At 37.5% G+C, this 22028-nt stretch overlaps 3 protein-coding genes across 3 annotated transcripts; 2 read left to right on the forward strand and 1 right to left on the reverse strand.

Moving 5' to 3' along the window:
• Positions 1–402: 402 nt before the first annotated feature.
• Positions 403–1844, forward strand: LOC104611169 (microtubule-associated protein). Its single transcript, XM_010278118.3, has one exon. It carries the CDS (start codon positions 493–495, stop codon positions 1348–1350), a length of 858 nt encoding a protein of 285 aa, XP_010276420.1. The 5' UTR covers positions 403–492; the 3' UTR covers positions 1351–1844.
• An 11350-nt stretch (positions 1845–13194) lies between these two features.
• Positions 13195–14253, forward strand: LOC104611171 (uncharacterized protein At5g19025-like). Its single transcript, XM_010278119.3, has one exon. The coding sequence runs from the start codon at positions 13339–13341 to the stop codon at positions 14029–14031; it is 693 nt and encodes a 230-aa protein (XP_010276421.1). The 5' UTR covers positions 13195–13338; the 3' UTR covers positions 14032–14253.
• A 4304-nt stretch (positions 14254–18557) lies between these two features.
• LOC104611172 (myb-related protein 2-like) lies at positions 18558–21458 on the reverse strand. The gene is made up of 7 exons (XM_010278120.3): positions 21338–21458; positions 21045–21255; positions 20887–20963; positions 20747–20804; positions 20500–20572; positions 20339–20408; positions 18558–19734 (listed from the first exon to the last, which is right to left on the reverse strand). The coding sequence occupies exons 2-7, from the start codon at positions 21253–21255 to the stop codon at positions 18976–18978; spliced, it is 1248 nt and encodes a 415-aa protein (XP_010276422.1). The 5' UTR covers positions 21338–21458; the 3' UTR covers positions 18558–18975.
• Positions 21459–22028: the final 570 nt, after the last annotated feature.

The raw sequence follows: 22028 nt of genomic DNA on the forward strand, positions 1-22028 counted from the left end.
CCAAAAAATCATTAAATTGGATTGGATTGGATCTGGTCCATTTGCAAGTGGCTCACATTCTTCTGGATCGGATTGGACTAAATCCAGTCCAATTGACACACCTAACGCCAACTAGCATTATTTTTCAGTCGAAAGAAATTAACTCCTATCGGATCAATGTCTAAACCCGGCCAGGATGTGGTCCGCTGAAAATACATTAAGCCGGCTGAGCCAAGTTGGCATCAGCCCGGGCCCGGGCCCCGGAATCTACAACATTCCTTCCCTCTTTCCACATTGATGAGATCATGTGCATAGCATGGCGGGTTTTCTATTCTTTTTACCGCCAAACGGTCAAATCTTCGCGCCAAAACAATCCCGCCACCATATCCATGGGCACCGTTCGTTATAAAAGGAACACATCCGGACGCCATTTTCGCGCCATCTCTCTCCATCCTTTCGTCCCTCCCTCCCTCGCTCTCTCTCTTTCTCTCTCTCGATCTACGTTGGTTAGTCATGGTGGTTGCGCTCGGTCCCGGGAAGTTCTACGGGAGCAGCCTACCGAGGCCATGGATCTATACAAACGTGAAGCTGAGCGACGAGGGTAGGGTTGATCCCCCTTTGCCCGTTCTCGAGCCACTGCTTTCCTGGGCCAACGACGCCCACTGGTCAATGGGCGGTCTTAGCTTCAAGCGTTGCAGGCTCCAAGGAAGGATCGAAGGCAGCGTCAAAAAGCTCAGAGCCCAGCAGGAGAAGCAGCTTAAGAACAAGTTGAAAGCCAAAGAGACGGAGAAGAACCTCAAGAAAAGCAATATCGATGTGTCTACTTCGCCTAATGCGGATCCTTCTCCTTCTCCTTTCACCCGGAGAGGCGATTTTCTTGTCGATGAGGACGATTTAGTGGAAGAAGAACGCCCGACTGTTCGGTTTCGGAGATTAAGGAAAAAAGTCGTACATGAGAATGCGAAGGAGAAGGTCTCACCGGTTAGGAGTTCAGCCCGTCGATCTGCTGCTTCTCCCGCATCGCCACCACCGGCACCTTCGCGGAGGGTTGATGGTATAAATGCGGATGATTCAGAGGAGGAAGAAGTGGAAGAAACCCCTGTTGCGCGACTTCGGCGGGCGGCAAGGAAGCTTGGAGATGATTTTGATAAGGTTGTTGGTGGCCCTGCACTGAAGAAAGTTGAAACAGATGGTGGGAAGAGGAAGGATGCAAGTGCAAATGGATCTATTATTGCAGGGAGAAGCAGGGGTAGCCCATTGAAGAAAAACAAGAGAACGAGGGAGGGTGAAAAGATAATCAATTCTTCGTCACCTTCTCCAATTAGTCCTATGGATGCAATAGCTTCTCGGACTCGGAGCCGGAGATCCTAGAAGGCTAGAAGGGCGATGCTTCTTACAATTGATGGTTGGTGTTGCTATTCGTGGAAACAGAACCAAAAGAAAAATGGAAGCAGGAATGTGCTGAGATGGTCTAGTTTATTTTGGTTCAATCTACAGTTCCGTGGCTCCCATGGTTGAATTGAACCTCTTTTCTTGTAGTTTCTTTCACTGGTTCAGTGTTTCTCCCAATCTGTTAACTTGGTTTGGTAACATGTATGGAAGAATATGATATTTCTCTTTGTTTACAATAACGCGGGATAACAATTTTTTTCTAGGTTTATTGCTTAGCTGCCATGGGACATGATGACTGATTAGATAATTTTCTGTACGCTTTGTATCTATTCTCTTTGATTCTCATTAGACCAGTTTGTTATAAATAGAGAAAAGAGAAACAAGCGGAGGTCGGATGTTTTGGAGTTTGCATTTGAAAACCTAAAAAGTGGAAGAAGTCTTTTTTAATGTGTTTATTTCGTTCTGTGAATAAATGAAGTTTTGTTCCAAGTTATGTTTGTGTTTGTGATGCCAAATTTTTGTTCCTCTTTAATGTGAATAACCCATGGACTTCCCTTTTGAGGCGAAGGCATTTGTAGTTTTTAAATTGAGTTTTCATGTTTTCATTTTATTTGTATGAAAGTTCTTGATGGCTGGAGTGGCATCGAGTATTGACCATTTCTATGAAAAATGAATTCAGCACACCAGTTGAATAAAGCACATGTTATCGGATTTTATCCATGAAATTGAAACTGTAGATTCACTTTTCTTTAGGTTTTATGCCTCCCATATAACCTTTTTTAGGGGTAAAGTTTCTGTAAGATGCAACCAGAAGTTTGTCCCGCTTGAGAATTAATAATCTTGAAGAGAGCTGTTGGGCAGCTATTCTTGGATTTCTTTAAAAGGTTTGCACAGTTTAGAGAAGTGACTTGAAATAACAATGCGGCACAATTTACGGCTACACCTATATATTCTCTCTTTATTTTACCTTTCCATTCTACTTAACTGGTTGAGAAAAAAGACAGCTGTGAAGACAAAGTTAACTGTTCCACCAAAAGTAGACAAGTCAAGTGAATTATTTTAGATCGAGGCCCTTGTGCTTGATTTTTTGTTATTTATTTTCCAAGTGATGCAAGCTTCATTAAATGCCTGCTTATTGCCTCATTGTCTTGTCTGTTATACCCTACTGGCCATCTATGAAAGGTAGCGATATTTTACCATCTCATTATCTATATCAATAAGTAAATCATGTGCGATGTTCTTCCCAAAACAATCTTTTCATATAGTATCTGCATAGGCATGTTTAGGTGCAGTCTTCCTTGGCATGCACAATTTTGAGTTATACATGTACTGGTGGGATTTCAATTCCTTTTGGATGATTGGCTAATCATTCTCAGTGACGTGATCAGAAGTTGTTGTCATGAATACAACATCCAAAAGAGCATACATTGTGTTTGATGCTATCGTGAATTGTGAAACACTGCAGCCACATCTTGATCACTCATCTTCTCTGATTTTTCGTCTCCACATCCTCTATAAAGATTATGTTGGCAGAGTAGCTCATTAACTAATTTGTTTCTTATGACTAGAGAGTTCTAATGACTAGGAGACAAATTCTTGTTTAATGTAATAGATGTGCAATGAGGAAGTCCCAAGTGTCTTTTTGATAAACCTGTTAATGATCCTTCATCAATTAAAGTTGCAATGGAGGATGAGAAGATTGCCAGTTCTCTTTGCTAGGTAGTGATGAGGGTATGGTGGCTTCATAGATTTAAGCCTGATGTCTGAGAAGTTCTTCTGGGTTGTGGAAACTGGTCACCATGAGGAAGTAAATAGACCATCATCTTCCATGGGAAACTATAGTTGCTACCTTTATGTCTGTCTTGCTTGATTTGATACAATTTTTCGTTCTCATAATTATTTATGATTTCTTCCATCTATATTTGTAAATTGGTGATTTAGACCTTTAAGATGACATGTTAAATCATAAGTCTCTCTTAATTATAAATGGATTTCGATTTCTATTGCAAAGTAAATAACTTAGTGTTCATGTCAAATGATGCACCTGTAACTAATTTGACATGTTATGTTCTCTTAAATCAAGCAGATGGGGGCAAATGCACTCGAATCTGTGCATGAAATTTCTTAAAAAGAGCCAACTTGAAGGTGTTTTCTACTTGTATAAGAAATCATCTCATTATTAGGTGAGCTTCTTGTTTTCATGTACACGAAGGCAAAATGCACTTGAATCTGTGCATGAAATTTAAAAAAAAAGAGCCAAATTGAGGGTGTTTTCTACTTGCATAAGAAATCATCTCATTATTAGGTGAGCTTATTGTTTTCATGTACATGAAATCTAGACATGGGAGGATTGTTCTATACATAGTAATAAATAAAGTTTTTGATCCAAATTATTTATCCATTTCTAATTCTCCTTGTTTCCTCCTTAAGCTAAATAGGTTGCAAACTTCCCCTTTTTGAGATTGTAGTTGCTATTAGTGGTGCATGCTCATATAATTGTTGCTAATAATCTTCTTTATACATTCTTAAATCAATTAATCATATTTCTATTGGACTTTTTTTTTACAGTGAGGTGAACAAGTTAAAATTCTTTGCAACCATCTATTAATAGATGTAAGAAATTGGAATGCTGATTTTTTTGGTGTGTAAGTTGTTGGTTTTTTTTTTCTTTTCTTTTATTTTTATTTTTTATCTAGTTTATGATAGCCTCCTTAGTTTACTCTGAGTAGGATCTCAATTATCTGCAGCCAGTGGGTTTCCAAGGAACTGTTTGACTGGGAAGATCCTGATGTTTTTGGTCAAGAGGAGCTCCGGAAAAGAATGCTGCACTACTCTACACTGGTTGGATGCAATATTGTTTTTGGAACCATGAAATGGTGGGTGCATTTCCATCTCTTTAGATTTTTAAGTTTGCTATGGAAATTTTTCTTACTGAAATTTCTGTTGCTTGAAATTATTGGAAAATAATGCTGGGCTGGAATAGAATTTGTGTAATTGAGAAGAAATCCAGGAAAACACTTCCATTTATATATTTTGCACACTTTGTTTTAATTTATTGTTGATTTGTTCTTATCTGCCCACCCCATATAGTTGGGATGAGGCTTGAATGATGATGTTGATTGTTTTTGTTATTATGGTTGACTAGGGCCAGAGGTATACTTGTCATTTTATGTTTTTTTTTTTTTTTGATAAATACTTGTCATTTTATGTATTTTTTGAAAAACACTTGTCATTTTATGTATTGTTAAGACAGACATACACATACATATACAAGGAGTTTCTACAATTCTTTGGGATGAAATCCATACAGTTCCATGATGAACATATGACTTGGAATTTTGAAAAGGCTGGTCAATGCTATTTGATTTGCCTGATTTCTAGAAGATTTGGAGATTGATTGTGAGTGTTTTGACACCTTGGAGCAGTTCCAAAGAAATTCTCAGAAATTGAATAAAAAACAGAGTTTTGAAGTTTTTGCTTGGTTGAAGCTTAGGGAGCAGCATTTGGCATGGTGTTTAGGTACAAATTAATGCAAAATTTTGATCAATTAGGTAAATTAATGTATATTGAAGTCTTTTAGAGCTCAATCTTGGTTGCATAGCAATCTAACATTCTAGAGTGAATGCTCCTATTTCTCCCCTTTTATTTTGGTGCCAGGGGAATCTATCCCTGTGAATCTTGATTTTAGGTCAAGGATTTTTGCATTTTAGGATTTAGGACCATTGATTATAGTTATTTGGAATTGATGGACTCTTTTGTTAGTGATTTCAATCATGGTTTTGAGCGTGAGCTTGTTTAGAGTGGTATCAAGGATAGCTCGAGTGTGCAGGCACTTATTTGTGAAACTTGATGGTGTTAACTATTTAGAGTTGGCATAATTGCACACATGCATGCATTTAAAATATGTGGAGTACTTTTCTATGTTGAAATCTTTATGGTAAGAGATTGATCACCTAGAGGCAGTTGAGTAGGACATTCTCAGTTATGATAGTATTATTTATTTCAATCCTATTCTTTAGTTATTGGGGAGAGTAGGATGTTTCAGATGCTACAGACTTTTATAGATGATCAGTTTAGCTTATCCAATGTTAAAGCCAATGCCTACATTTGTTGATAGGGTGAGTAATATGGAAGACAAGAAAGTAGTTGCTGTGATTTCTGTAAGAAGCCTAAGCCTCAAGCATGACAGGACTGAATGCATTGAGGTTGATTGGCACTTCATTTGGGGAACATATGATTTTTTGAGGTTTGTCTTCCATTTTTGACATTTGACATGCAGTTAGCTAATGTATTTATTTAGGGGATTATAATGTCTAAAGTCATAGTTTAGGCAAGGTGGGCATGCTAAATGTCCATGTTCAATCTAAGGATAAGTATTGGGATACTTTGCATACTTTATTTTTGTTTTATTTATTGTTTATTTGTTTTTTCTTGTTATGCTTGGCCAGGGGTATGCTTGTCATTCTATGTATTGTTAAGACGCAAATAAGAGAATGGGGGCTGCATGCCATCTCGAGTTTTTTTCTAGCTGATTTATTTCTCTTGTTTCTCTTCTTTTCATCCTTATTGTCTCTCTAGTCTACCCTATTATTTTTTTCCTCTCTACACAAAACAAATACTTTTATTTAGTCCCAATCATGGTTCAAAGTATCGATACGATACGCCCGATACGGGGCGTATCGTATCGTATCTTTTGAAAAAGATATGGTCCGAAACGCCTGTTTCCTGGTGTTTTGGACCCCCAATTTTTTTTAATAATAAAAAATATCTTATAAGCTATCCAAAAAACTAAACTTTGAAAAAAAAAACTAAAAAAAAAGTATGTATTGGCTGTTTCTAAGTACCGATACGATGTGACCGAAACTCGTATCATATGGATACTTTGAACCTTGGTCCCAATTATACAAGCAAAAGCTGATGTGGTTAATGGGTTGTCAGTTTTCTCTTAACAATTTGCAAATCAAATGAAATAAGGCCATACATCAAAGCTATATATCTACATATTATGGTTTTTCTTCTTTTTTTGTTCAAAATAAATGATCATAATAATGATCTTAAAGTGTGCGATAGATAATTGCCTTGTTACTTTGAAAGAGGTGTGAAACTTATTTGATTCTTCTTGTTGCTTGATGCATTGCCTTTCATTTCTAGTGTCCATTGATGATGGGCAAGAATTTGATTATCATATTCTCTATCAGCAATGAGGAAATAAATAACAGGTCTTACTCCTTTTATCCTTCCAGTTTTAACAATTAGTTAAATGTTTTTTATTGGTCTGAAAGAAGAAATCATTTAATTGTTTGTGGTGTATACCCTTCTTTTTCTTTCCTTTTTTTGCTTCTTTGTTTTTGAGTTTGAAGCATACACATAAATTATTGCTGATAAAAAAAGCATATACATAAATCAACTGCAAAAACATTTAACTGTATGTGGTGTATACCCTTCTTTTTTCTTTCCTTTCTTTTTCTTTTTTTTTTTTGCTTTTTTGTTTTTGAGTTTGAAGCATACACATAAATTAACTACAAAAACTTTATTCCGACCACGTGGGTGTGGATACAGAGATCCTGTTTTGCCAGTCCACTCTATCAAGGACTATATAATATTATTGGCTAAGTTCAAAAATCATTTCTCATTACCTTAACTAGTGTTCTTTTTGGCCTGCCCCTATCTTACTAGTTAGGTAGATTATCTTCTTTCCACGAAAACCATCTTAGTCTACTTCCACCTATTTGGCTATTCTAAATCTCTATAAATACTCTCATTTGACTTATCTTTTCTAGTTTTGCCACTAATCCATCTTAACATCTGAACCTCCACTGTACTCATCTGTATGTTGTATTGCTTCTTAACTTCCTACTTCCTAGACTCTACATCAATCTCTTCTCTTGATCTAATAGGCTAGTGATCCATAGAATTGCTTCTATTGGCATCTCAATTATTGGTCTCACATTATTATCTCTTCGTTGCAATGCATGATGAGGTCCACAATAGATGATACTAGTAGCTTGCAGTGCTTTGAAAATTGGACCTTATTAGCTGGTTGAACTAGGTTCCATATGACCATAAAAAATACAATCAAAAGGAGATTGACTAATGTACAAAATCCTTGTGCTTTTAGTCTGAAACAACAATGCTTTGTGCTATGGATGTCAGAATTGAAGATCACATCCACACAATTAGGGTGGTGTTCGCATGTTTATGGTTTTCTTTTCAAAAAACAAAAAAACATCTACATCAGCAAAATTATATTGTTTTTACCGATTTGGTGGTTGTTTCTGTTTTCAAAAACAAAACCATACACATTGGCGAGCACTCCCTAGATTACCACAAGCAATTACACATGTAAACATTTAACCTGACAAATTTCAGCCAAAAAAACTGGAAAATATCTGCAAATCATTCTCTTCAGTAGTTTATTTTTTGTCCATTATCTTCTCATCTCACTTTAACAATGACATAATGTAGAACTATTGTTTCCATTACCCTTATTTGACTCAAGATATACTGGTGATTTTCTCAACGAGGATGATCATCCTAAAGATTGGTTCCCATAATCTGTCCCTGGATTTTTCTTACCATCTAGATGTTTTGTTAAAGTTCATGTCCAAACATATTTGATGCTTATCAATACGCTTCTACAATTTCTTCTATGCATAAAATGACTATTATGAAATGTTTCAAATGAATGTCCCGGTAGTGTTCTCATTTAGCTTTGGACTAGTAGTTCAGTACTAGCTTACTAGTGATTCATATGTTGTCATGGTCTGAGGTTTCTGTGATTCGTCAGATGTTCTGTGGGCAGTGCTTGTGCTCTCTGGCTGGTATGAAGTATGAACTATAAAATACATGCCATGAACCTGAACTTGCTAGTCACCAAGATTTTTGTTACATCACTTGGAATGTGTCTAGTCCTAAACTATGAAATCAACTGCTAGTCAGAGATATATGCTCAGAAATCTTTCCCAAAATCATTTGAGTTTGGCTTCTGATGAAAAGTCTAATAGTATCTTCCCAAAATGTCTGCACGTTTGTTTTACTAAAGATTTTAGAAAAAAGAAAAACCTCCTTGCACCATATCTCCAGTGTCACCTTCTGGATCTATCTTCATATTTTCTTGTCCTTGACAACTATTTTCTGGTGTATCCTACCAAGTAAATGTCAAACTAACTTCATTAGTAATGAGAATGATGGTGGCAGTCTCATTGTTGTATTTTTCCCAACCCTTGAAAAAGTAATTGCATGGGTAGCACCATCCCATTTGGTTAATATATTTTCATTTTCTGTGAGGGATCTATGGATGGAATTAGTTGGATTAGGAGCTTTAATCCAACCTGGACAGAAATGGGACTGGGTTAGATTAGCATGAATCCTGGCATTACCGGGCCTGTCCAAGCTAGGTCCGACTTCTGTTCTATGCCGAGTTAGGTCAACCTTTATTTGAAGCCGGTTTGGGATAAGCCCATCTGTAGTCTTGCAGTTGCAGGCATTTGGCTGGTCAAATTTCTACATGAAGTCATCAACACCTTGGCCCATCTCCCAAGTGGGAGTCGTGGTTTATCAAATCTGATGACACCCAAACTAGCTATAGTGCTAGACATTGCTGGGTCCCTAAAACGACCACTTAGAAGGTGAAGTCTACTTTATAATTATTGACCCCATTTCCAAGTTTGGGGTCATGAGTCAATCCACCTCCTACTTCAACAAACATCATCAAGCCCAAAGTAGAAAAAAGAGATTGATAACTCCGTATCTACTCGTCAACATATATTTTCTTATTCTTCTTTTGGCATTCATTAGTCTCTTACTAGTGGAGAAAGAGTAGAGTCGGTCCTACTTAGGTCCGGATATATAAACTTTAGTTTGAAAAAAAGGGCCATTATTCAACGATTTTAACTAGAACATTATGAAATCAAATGAAAATGTCAGAATGGGCTACAATCATTCAAGTAATTGGAAAGGAAAGACAAACGAAGTCAACCAAGAACCAGCGATCATTTCTAAGTGCCCAACATCACATCATCGATAGCATTGAGGAACGTTGTATAATTCTAACAAGGAAATGCACCCATAACTTGTACTTTATCAGGTTCACTATTGTATGGATGACATGGCATTTAGGAATTAGGGACTTGTGTCAAGTATAAGGGACCAATCGGCTAGGGGAATAGGGTCTGGAATTGGAATCAGAATGGCCCAACTGTTTGGTGGGTAGAATTGAAGTCTCATTCCCATTATTAGTGGAATGGCATTCCCCCATTTGAGGGAATGGACATTCCTTCTCCCTTGTTCAATTCCCTCTCATTAAGTCTTATATCAAGGCATTAACTCCTATTCCTATATTAATTAATCATATTAAAAAATAATTGTCACCTAGTATAATTGTTTTTTATTGATGATAGAATGAAATACAAATTTAAAATCAATCCCTTTGTTTTCTTGTTTGGTGGTGAATCAACAGTTTTGCCTTTTGGTCAAATGTCTCAACCGTCATAATTAAATAATAATGAAAACACAATACAAAATTTTGTAAAGACATTTGGATACATTGTAATGTATAAATTCATCATATTAAACAAAAATAAATATAATAAATAAAATTAATTTTTATAGTAAAAAATATAAAAAATTACTGAATAAACATGTTATTTACACACTTCCTAGTTTCTTTAAAATAAATAAACCATATATATATGTGTGTGTAGGAAAGGAGAAGAGGCTTTTTTGAACATAGTTACTTATTACTTTCTTCCATCTTTCCTTGTATAAAATATAAATAGATATAGTTGGTATTTTATAGATGGTGGGGTTAGTGCAATTTGAGATATCTTACACGAAACCTTTAAAAATATTAAACATTTATTGCAGTTTGTTCTTGTATTTGTTCTCCCTGGGGTTTTCTCTTTGTTTCTCCTTCAAATGGTAAATGCACATTTGGGTTTTGATTGATCGATTCACCCGTGGATTTTAAGATATTTTGACTCTTCAGTCACGACAAGACTTGGCAAACCAACGTAGCCTTCCATCATGCCATACACGGTTTGTTTTTAATACTTTTTGTGAAACCCATTACCCATACACGGTTGAGTACTTGCATTTTTAGTCTGCTTGTTCTTGATTATTTTGGCCTGCCAAGCAAATTTGGCCTCGTTCTTGGTCTGAGGATCTAATCCTAACAAGAATTCCAACAATCAGTCCCAACAGCTCTTTATAGCCGTGTGCATTGGGAATATCTCCCTTGAGGCAAAGAGTCAAGAGTTGCAGATTCATGGACACCGGGCTAGCCTGGTCTAATGTGGTTAAAGATATTAGTTTGAGGTAGACCTGGCAATCGGGTTGCTCGGGCTGGATTGGGATCAGGTCAAGTTTCGGGTTAAATTGATAAATGCTTAGACCCTAAACTCTAAATATTCAGATGAGGGTTGATTCATGGGTCAAATGGGAACAGTTCAACTATTCGGGTCAACGTTGGTCTGGAAAGAGTCGACCCAGCAGTGACCAGTTACCCGACCCAGATTCTTTTGGGATTTCGGACATAATGCACTCTGATCAGTGGAGAGGGGGCCCTGACCCACTTTTTTGGGATTGGGTCAGGTCGGGTTAGCGGGTTGGATCTACTTTTTGCCTGTATGCTTTTAGCTTCTCATTTTGTTTTTGCATTCATAGAAAGAGTTCAGCCTTCTTTTTCCTCCGTTTGTACTTTGTAGCGGGGTTGACTTGCGGAGCCTGGATATCCTGCCCACAGCTTCCTATCTACGTTCCTGCCCACGTCGTAAATTTTGAATACATATTCATTAACATATGTCTCTTCTTCACATTTGCAGAATTGTATGTGAAGTCAAAAGGATGTAATGGGACGGACATTAAGTCCATCCCGTCAGAACTCAGAATTCATTCAATACCCCAATTAATTTTTTAACATAAAAATAATTACTTTCCCCTTCCTAATAACCCTAATAGTGTTTCGTTCTCTCCATTCGATCTCTACTACGTAATGTTTTAAGAAACTTTACGGACAATCGGCAACTAGCAACCAGTGATATATTTACCGACAACTTATTCTCTCCGTATTCCATTAGTTAACCTTCTTCTCTTTTTCACAACGTCCTATTCTAAGAGATTCTACTGACATCCGACAACTGGCAATCGAGGACGTGCTCACTGATACACCGGTGGTTAAGTAACCTCAACCAATACAGAAAATATTTACTATATACACTCATCACTCAGAAGTCAGAACCACTGATTGATTCTATTTTATTTTCCAGCCGGCAGCCATCTTGTGTAAAGATCAGCGATGTTCATTTCAAGAATATCAGAGGCACCTCGGCATCAAAGGTTGCAGTCGATATCGCGTGCAGCAAATAGGTGCCCTGTGAGGACGTTCAACTGTTCGACATCGATTTGATATACAACAGCACCAAACTCAATGATTTGGCTCCCTTGGCCTTGTGTTTTAATGCTCAGCCAAACTTTGGGGAACCCAGATGCCAACTCCTTGCAGATAAATTGATCTCTCTATTTGATCAATTGTGTTAAATAACTAATTAATTAAATCCTCTCGGTTACTTAACCATCAGTGTGAGTATGTCCTCAATTGCCGGTTGCTGAATGTCGGTAGAACCTCTTGGAATAAGACGTTGTGGAGAATACAAGAAGGTTAAATAATGGAGTATGGAGAGAATAATATGCTGGTAAACATATTGTCGGTTGCTGGTTGCCAGTTGTCAGTTGCTTATAAATTATCTTAGATCAACGAAACACTATTAGGGATCTTGTGAAGGGAAAAGTAATTATTTTTAGGTTAAAAATTAATTAAGATAATGGGTGAATTCTGAGTTCTAAGGGCCTTTATATCCTCTTAACTTAAATGCAATTCTGCATATTTGAAGAAGAGTAACATGTTAATGTAGATGTGTCCAAAATTTATGGCGTGGGGCAGGGACATTGATAGGAAGCTGTGGGTAGAGAGCCGGACTCTGACTTGCCATTAGTAATACCGACTTGTCATAGTAACACGTGTCGAAGAAACGAATAAAAAAGGAATTATATCATAGATTGTCATGGGAGGGTATTTTCGTAATCTTACGTTGCGAAAGCGTGGGCAACCAGGTAATTGTAAATGTGGTAGAACGTGAGTCGGCGTGGATTTTCGGTCTCTCCCAAATGGCGTGACGCCGGACGCGTGAATCAGTAAGCAATAGACAGGCGGGGGGGGGGAGAGAGAGAGAGAGAGTATAAATACCATTTCCGTTCACGGAGATTCATACGGTTGTAATTCGCATGAGATCTCTCTCACGGCCGGCATTGAACTGAGAAATCTCTCTCTTTCTCTCTCTCTCTCTCTCTGACGAGATCAAGCGGATCGAATTCTGAAGCTCCGCGAGTTCAGAATTCAGAATAAGTGAATAACTGATAGATCGATTTACTGGCTGTGATTCAGTTTGTCTTAATCTAGAAACAAGGGTCTTAAATGCGCCAACGCAGTCTGGAGATTGACGAATTGGTTTTCGGGTGTTGAAGATCCGATTATATCGGTTGCTAAAATTCTGAGATATCAGGTGCTCTTTTATCGTTTTCTTTGTTCTTGCTGATATTCTCGTCTTTCAATCGATTCGGAACTCTCTGATCTGGAGATCTGTCAGTGGAAATTGTTCGTAGTGAGTTGGTTCTTTGAACCGGTGGAAACCGGCTTTGTCTGCAACATTCGTTCTTCGATTCTTATCTGCAGTTACTGGATTCGTTTGCTTCATTTCAAGTCTCAGCTACAAAGGAAAACAAACTGACAAAGTTTGGTGAATCGGTATAGAGATTTGTTTAAAGACTAAGCTCTGGCCGAACAGGAACTCGGATTACTTGTGACGTAGCTAGCCTCTGATAGATCAAAGAATTGAATCACAGCGACTGAATCTCAGCAAATTAGGAAGCCTTTTCTTTTTATCTACAGATTCTTCACTCTTTCATAGCTTAATGAAACTACCAATGGTTGATTGCCGAAGCTTGATTGAGTTTTGCAAGTCTTTTGATCAGCACAGGAACACAGTGAATTCCTTCGGCATGTCTGATTATCGAAGTAACCACAATTACTCTCGTAGTAAGAAACACAGCAATTCTTTAAATCCCTTGCCACACCAGTTTTGTGATCACTCGCTGTTTGCTGCTGTTGACATCATTCTGTTTTTTCTGGTACTTGGAGCGCTTGGATTTCTGATGGTCCCATACTTCAAATTTCTTTTCCATGAAGCCTCCGAGCTTCTTCCTGCAGTTTATGCTCTCGTTAGCGATGTAATATGCAGCGCACCTGTTGCTTATGTAGTTGGTTTGGTTGTAACTTTCGTTATGGTGATTGCTCTATGGGAGATCATCCATCACAAGTATAGGAAGTGTGGGAATCCTTACTGCAAGGGACTTCGTAAGGCGGTAGAGTTTGATATCCAGCTTGAATCAGAAGAGTGCGTGAAATACCTGTCTCCTGTGCCAAAGGACGCGTATGGTGTCAGACCTTTAGAGTTGGGCCAGGATCACAAGGAATTGGAAGCAGAGCTGAAAAGGATGGCGCCATTGAATGGTCGCACGGTTCTCATCTTTCGAGCACCTTGTGGATGTCCTGCTGGTAGAATGGAGGTTTGGGGGCCCAAGAAACTCCGTAGAATTAAGAAGTAGATAAAGATGTGTCCATTGTGACTCAATTTTCCTTTTCTCTTATATTAATAAACTAAGAACTAGAAGTATCAGTTGGTTCATGATCACATTTTCCCCACCTCTGAAATAAGTGACATCTATTATAGTCCAGTAATAGTCACATGTGACGGGGAATCATGTTTCTCCTTTATCTACTTATATTTCATGATATACAATATACAAATCTAGACTTACTTTGGCTAATGTTCAATAATTATTCATTTTTTGCCTGTAATTGCAATATTAGGTCAACCAAATTTTGCCTTCTGTTTTCTCTGTAGGGTTTGGTTTTGTCTATCACTTTTAAACGTGCTTCTTTTTGGAAGTGAATGATTTTTTCTTAAAATTTTCTGAATGTTTGCTTTTCTAAACGTTCCATACATCATAAAGAAATTGTTAACCTGTTTTTGCTTTTCTCTTTCTTTCTTTCTTTCTTTCTCCCCTTTTTCTTTTGTGTTTTTCCTTCCATTTTGCACTAGTGGGACAACTTTATTTGATGTAGTAATATCTTTGCTGGCAGGGAGATAGTTCTTTATTTTCTCTGTTTGCTTTATTTGTTTCAGTAATACTCAGTTTTGTTTGCTTCATTCAGTCGCAAAATTTTGGCGCAGGCTGCATCATTACATTGGCTTGCTTTTATGTCTTGGAACTTTTAATTAGTTTGTTTATTTTCAAACCTTAGGATGTGGATTGATCTCCCTCTCCTATGGACATAAACTTTCATGTCGAACCACATAAACGTGTTTCTGGCTTGTTATTTTGTTTCTTTGTGTGTTGGTGATTTATGGCTTTCACTTGTGCTCAAGGACCTTACTTAATGCTATCATTAGAGGATGCCAATCAATGATGAATTTTACCCGAATTATGTTGAACATTGGTGGCTTGCCGATTGGCAATCTGGGATCCTCACTTGTAGGTGGTGAGCTGCATGTACTGAGATCATTTTGGTCATTTCAGGGCCAAAAGGAGAAGGAAGTCCTTTTAGAGCTAAATTGCTTCATCCCCCTCATGATGAGTGAAACATTATTATTTTTTGGTGCTATGTACTTTTTTTTTAATTAATATAAAATAAATTATAACAGAGAAAAGAGGGAGAAGCATGGGACTATTGCTCGGTGCTCTTAGTCTGACAAGCATGAGAACATTGGTTTGCGCTTGTGAGTGACCACTTTGAACAATAAAATGCATAGGGTTAGGTTTGTATGCAGTCTATCCCTCCCAAGATCCAGATAGCTGCAATAATAATCAGGCAATAGCCCTTTTTAGAGAAAAGAGAGAGAAATCATCTTTGATGGTGGAGAGCCTCCTTCAAGTTCTTGTAGAGAAACCTTTGTAATTTAATTTGTACCTTCCATATCCAAAATTTGATTATTAGTAATATAAATCCCTTGAGTCTTGGCCCTTCAAATAATTAGCATTTACCTTATAAGATCTAACTAATTAATCACTAGCAAAGAATTTGAAAAAAGGAAAAAAAAGCATTAGTTAGAATAACTGATGTAGGTGTGGAACAAAGGAAAGGAACCATGGAAGAAGAAATTACATATTTATAGATTTCTGCACTGGTGGTAATTTTGCAATTTTTGGGTGATCCAGCTTTTGTTTAATTTAAGCTTTCTAAAAGTTATTTTCTAGTTTATTAAATTTCTAACATGTAGTCTTGTACAGATTTTTTATAGGATGATTTGTTAAAACATAGTAGTTTACATATTCGAAAAGTGGTAATGCTATAGAGTACATCCAGAAGTATCCATGTAATATGTTATATGTATAAGTGTCTGAAATGCCTATCTGGGTATCATAGTTTGAAAAAGTATAGTAATACCTCTATGACTATCAAACTAGATTTTTCTTCCTTTAGTTGTATGCTTGAGCTCCATATCTCTATCACTTGGCTTCAGAACAAACAATTCCTTCATTTAGATCTTAAGGCCAGCTATTAGAGTAGTGCATAGTCTCTATAAATGTGCAATAGTCTAGAATCATGAAGAAGGCATTTTGTTAGAATTGAGTATTCTCTCACTTATATTCATGGACAAGGCTGTCCTTGGTAGGTGGTTATGTAGGTATGGGCCTATGGGGTAGAAGGAGAACCTTTGGATAAGGGCTATATGTAGCGAACAAAGTTTTCAAGGTGTCGTGGTGAGGCTAGACGATTGGGGTGCCTTGTTTCCTAGTTGCCTAGCAACAACAAGCATGCAATCATTGGGTGATTTGGTATTTTATTTGATTGATAGAATGTCTGTGTTTTATTGGAGGGTCAAGAAAGTGTTACAATCATGTGAACAAATTGAAACCAAATCACCCAGCCATACACTCATAAGGTGATTTTGTTTTAAATTTGATTATTAGCATGTTCATGACTTATTAGAGGGTCATAAGAAAGTGTTGTCTCCATGTGCGCTCGTCAATATCAAATCACCCAAGCATGCACTCACAAGGTGATTTGGTCTTTCTTTTGATTGATAGCAAGTTAGTGTTATTGGAGAGTCACAAGAAAGTATTGTTGCCATGTGAACACATCGCAACACATATTAGGCTACCTTGGCAATTCTTGATTGTCATAGTAAGGTAGTAGACCTTAGATGTGGCCTCTTTTTTTCATATATTGGTGGATTGTTTTTTGCATCATTTGGGTAGAAAAAAGCATGCACTCACTGGGTGTTTTGATTTTTCATTTGATTGTTAACATTTGTGTTTTATTGTAGGGTTGCAAGAAAGTGTTGTGACAATGTGAACTCATTGAAACCAAATCACCCGGGCATGCATTCATTGGGTGATTTGGTTTTCATTTGATTTATAGCATGTTTGTGTTTTATTGGAGGGTTGCAAGAAAGTGTTATGTTGCTTGAACTAATTGCTCAACATGTTAGACTACCTTAATATTTCTAAATTGTCATAGTATGGTAGTAGACCTTATAGGCAATCTCTATTTTTTCATATGTTAGCAAGTTGTTAGTGTGTCATTTGGGATAGAAACAACAAGATGCACTCACTAGATAATTTAGTTTTTCATTTGATTAATAGCATGTCTCTGTTTTATTAGATGATTGCAAGTAAGTGTTGTGACCATGAGAACAAATAAAACCAAATCCCCTAGGCAAGCACTCATTGGGTGATTTGGTTTTTCATTTAGTTGATAGTATGTAGGAATGGCAACGGGGCGGGTTCGGGGTGGGGGTCATAATCCCCATCCCCAACCCCGATTCTGAAATTAACCCCATCCCCGTCCTCGATCCCCATCGGGGATAAAATTTGTCCTCCATCCCCAATCCCCGACGGGGATGGGTTCTCCACGGGGACCCGAATCCCCAAAATTGTTTTAGATAGCAGTATTTTTTTTGAAAAATAAATTTACTTAAAATAAATAAAATTTTTAAATTATAAATAATGTTTTAAATATGTTTTGATGATTCCTATTAATCCCCGTCCCTGTCCCCTCTCCACCAAAACAATCCCCATACTCGACCCCATCGGGTCGGGGAAGTCGGGTCCCCGTCGAGGATGGGGAAAATTACCATTGCTAATAGTATGTGGTGTTTTATTCGAGGGTCAAAATAAAGTGTTGTGACCATGTGAACTCATGGCTCCACATGTTAAGCTATCTTTGTATTTGTTGACTGTCAAAGGTAGTGGAACCTGAAGGCATAGTTTTCAAGGTATCGAGGCGAGGCTAGGTGATGGGTTATTTTGAACGAAAGCCATCTTTTGCTATTAGTTTTCCCCTAGTCACTTAGGTGATGTGCCTTTTTATGAATAAAAATCATAAATCCTAGGGTAATTTGTTAGGTTTCATAACAAGCAACAGCCATCTTTCACTATTAATTGTCTATAAACATCATAGAAAATGTATAAGCTTCATTTGAAACATAGAAAATCAACATATTTATGAAAAAAATGGAAGAAAGAAAAGAAACTTCACAAAATAGAGGGGCTGAGCCTCTATTTTTGTCCTAGGAAAAGAAGATAAGAAAAGAAATGGTGAAATAAGAAAAGAAGATTATACATATAGTTGGGACAAGGCTTGGATGATGATGATTTCTCCTGTGTTGTGCACCATGCTCTATATTCATCAATTTCTTTAGTTTTTTTTTTTTTTTTCCTTCTTCTAGTTCCTTGTAAACATGCTGTGTTAATCCTTTTCCTCTTCACCATGTCTACTAGTTCCATAGCCTTTCTTGTTAATGTTCCTATATTTAAGTAATTAGTTGAATGCATATTTCTTTTACTAACTTCTTTACTTACCCTCATCCAAAAGGAAGTGAGAAACCTTGCTTATTTATCAATACAACTGGGCGTTACAGTCCATCACTTCCAGGGAACACCCAGCATGATCACAAAATGATAATTCGAACTTCTTGTAAGACTTCGGAAAAAGTTTTGATGCTGGCTAACAACCTAACACAACCCTCCTTTATCTTGTTTCTGATCTGAAAAGCCCAACTTATAGAAGTACCTAGCGAGCTGATATTTCCTATTTAACCAGCTTGCTACTTACAATTCATGTATTGTGCAGAAATATTAAAGTTTATTGACCTAAACATTCACTTTGAGGTTCACATGCATTTCATTGCAAGCTAAGAAGTTATGTAGCACAATCTACTATTAAGTGTTACTCTTTTCACAAGATTTTAAACAATGGAAAATACATTTTTCTCGGAGCAACATCTGTTATTGATTTCTCAATTTAATCGGATGGTTGGGTCTCATTTTCATCTTTGTTGCCTTCGATCCTAGCTTCATCCTGAGCTCAAGTCATCAACCTTGATATGCTGCCATTGCAAAATAGTTTTCAGTGCTGAATGCTGAACAGAGAGCTACCTTTCTGAAGTCTGAACTACCTCCAAGGAGATGGAAGGAAAACTGTAAGTGTCCAATGAGCATGGACTTAGGTTGATCTACTATGTCCAACTACAATGCCACCTCTTAGGTCCAGCTGAATCCATTCAAGTCAAATTGTTTGTGAGTGGTACTATCATTTTCTTGGGTATTTAAATCCAGTTTTGCTGTTAAATGTGGCAATCTGAACCCTTTTGACATATCATTCTCCAGATTAGCCACAGGTCTTCTAGCACTGTTTTGGTTAAGGAAGCTGTCATCTTCATTTCCTTCTTTGGTTCTTGCCTCAGCAAAGCTGCTGCTGGCATTCCGGTTTTCTCCCTGAACCCTACTGGTCGTAGATAAACTGCTGCAGCTTCTTTGCATGGGGAACATGATTCTTTCGGCATCTCTTCCGATGGAAGAAGAAAACATTTTATTTTCATTCAGGTCTTCTCCCCATGTAGGTTCAGGCTGCTCAATCCTGGAGTCATCCACAATTTCCTTTAGGCCCAGAGATGCACTACTCTGATAAGGTCTCAAACCCACCTCAATATTATGTATCTCTTGGTCCTTTTGAGATCCTTCACATGAGGTCAAGCAACTATCCACTGAACAATCCGTGGGCTGCATTTTTTGTGTTTGCTGAGGACACAAGCACAAACCTTGCAATTCTTTCAACTCAGGGAAGGTGGAGTTCAGACATTCAGCAGATACTTTGGAGACTAGTTCCGGAAACTGCATTTTTGCAGCATCAAATTCCACAGAGCCCAGGTTCTGTCTTCCAAGTGTCTCCTGGGCTTTCTCCAGCACCGACTGAAGGTATTTTCCCTGGGCTTCTATCCGGAGCTGTAGGTGTCGCTGCACCTGGTTCAGTTCAGAGCAAGCTGTTGGGTTTATATACAAATACACATTGAACCAACTTTTTTTTTTTGATAATATATTGAACCAACTTTATATGTGCAGACTAAGAAATAAGCTGTGATCATAGAAGCACTATTCAAATTAAGAAAAATACCAAGTGAGTCTTGAAATACTAGAAAAGTAGATTGTAAAATTTTGTGAAGCGATTGACATCTTAAACCTGACATTTAGGCTGCCACAGCTTCTTGCTGAATGTATAGAGTCTTCAAAATCACCTCGCAAATCCGAGGTTTTATTGCAATATGAACTAATGTAACGAATATTACAATTTTTTCCTATGCACTTATATGCCAAAACATAGAAATCCTTCATTTATACAAAATGACATACAATCAGGTGAAATTTTGCATGGAAGCTTTTTATTTCAGTAAGGATTAGTGTGAAGTTTTGCTTTAATTTGGTCTTGCTAAAGGTTGGTTGAGAAGTTTCTAAAAGAGCAATCAATAAGTTTGACATTTTTGACAAATTGCTATTTTTTTGTTGAGTTAAACAAGTCATGCTTGGTTTTGGGAATTAATAAAATCTCTGGAATTTGTATGTCATATACCTCAAGCTGTTCATGCAGCCTTCTCTGCACTTCAATTTGTATTTGAATTGCTTCACTTATCTGCAAGTTTCTGATATTTGAAATCCATGTAAGTTCATTTTCTCTTCAGAAATTAAATAAAGTAAAAGAAGTAAAAGAAATAATCTGTTTTCTTCTCTCACTTGTTTGTCTGGGAACTGGGGCTTGTATTGCTCATTAGTGCTCCACTTGCTTCAGATATCCTGTCTCCTGCCACTGCCATTGTATGTTCTATTCTCAGTTAGTAAACATGTCTTCATTGAATTGCTTCTATTTCTTACAAAAGCTAATATTTTGTTCCTCTTCTTAAGATTATTGCTTTCCGCACTAAAAAAATGATTTTATTTGACTACGTACTTGTAAATATCTTTATGAGACTTGTCTTCTTACCATTCTTGTTGGTCCCCATATTAGCTTGTCCGTGGAGATTCTTACTGAGTCTGTATTTCTGTGAGCCAAAAGAACTTAGTTTGTGTAACATATAATACAGTGAGTTTGTAATGAAATCTTACCAAACTCTAGTAATGTACCTGAAGATGGCTTTTTAAGTGATACAAGGTAAGCCCTGGAATCCCCATGAGCTTCAGAACTGTTTTTGGAGTAGCCTCTGTAACACAGAAAAGTCTCGAATTAGCTGTGTCATTTGGAGGGTATTAGCTCTGATGTTCTTCAATATATATATACTCACTGTCTGCTCCTCCAAGCTGATTGACAGCTTCAATGAAGCGTTCGTGGAGCTCTGGTGTCCACTTCAATCTGGGCTTAGCATCAGTTGAGAGAATTAATCCTGTATCTCCACGGCCATTTCCATTTTGCAGGAACAAATGTCTTTCTGGAGGAATAGACATCGTTGAAGAAGGGAAGCTGGTCTTCCCGTGGTGATGATGATGATGATACATCTGTTATTCAGAGACAACATTCACTTATCTGTCTTGAGATGGGAAAGCAAGAAAATAGTGTCATGGCAAATTGAGTTCTTACCTTTCTTCCTCTTTCTCCTTGATCTAGCCTACTATTCCTTGAGAGGCGAGAGCTCAGTTGTGCTATATGTGCTGCCGGAATATGTGCATACGCTTATTTTCGGTCTTTGACCAGCTCTTACGAAATGAAGGGTTGCATGGGGTTGTCATTATAAAGCAAAATGAGAGAGTATAGAATCTTGGACAGAACCGGCGGAACACTCGGCCCAATCTGATCTTCACAGTGACTTGAAAAGAGATATTGTCCTTCTCACTGTGGGTATCGGTGGGCCCTGTCCTGGAACTCCACTTTCCTTTCCTAGACAATTACTTCCCATTTGAATTCCTCTGCACAATAACTTTCCGGAACACTTCACACCTTGCAATAGGTACAAGAATAGATCCACCAAAGCTTTTGTATTCTTTTGCATTGGTCCCTCTGGCAAAAGTAGGAACCTCATTCCTTGATGGGTGAGGAATTTTCTGACCCAGGAAGGGGAATCCACTTTCTCATGGTTTCGAGGCCTTCTAAGCCTCCGGGGGATTCTTTAAAATAGTTATATCTACAGATCGACTCACATCCGAGTCTTGAAATCACATTTCTTGTTGATAATGCCTTCAGAATCACAAAAAAATGCTGCTGATAGTAAACTAATGAGATTGGAAATGAGGATTAATTCCAGCCTAGCTATCAAAAATAAAAAGAACATTAT

Source organism: Nelumbo nucifera, chromosome 2, assembly GCF_055504915.1.
Source record: "Nelumbo nucifera cultivar China Antique chromosome 2, China Antique-T2T, whole genome shotgun sequence".
NCBI lineage: Eukaryota > Viridiplantae > Streptophyta > Magnoliopsida > Proteales > Nelumbonaceae > Nelumbo > Nelumbo nucifera.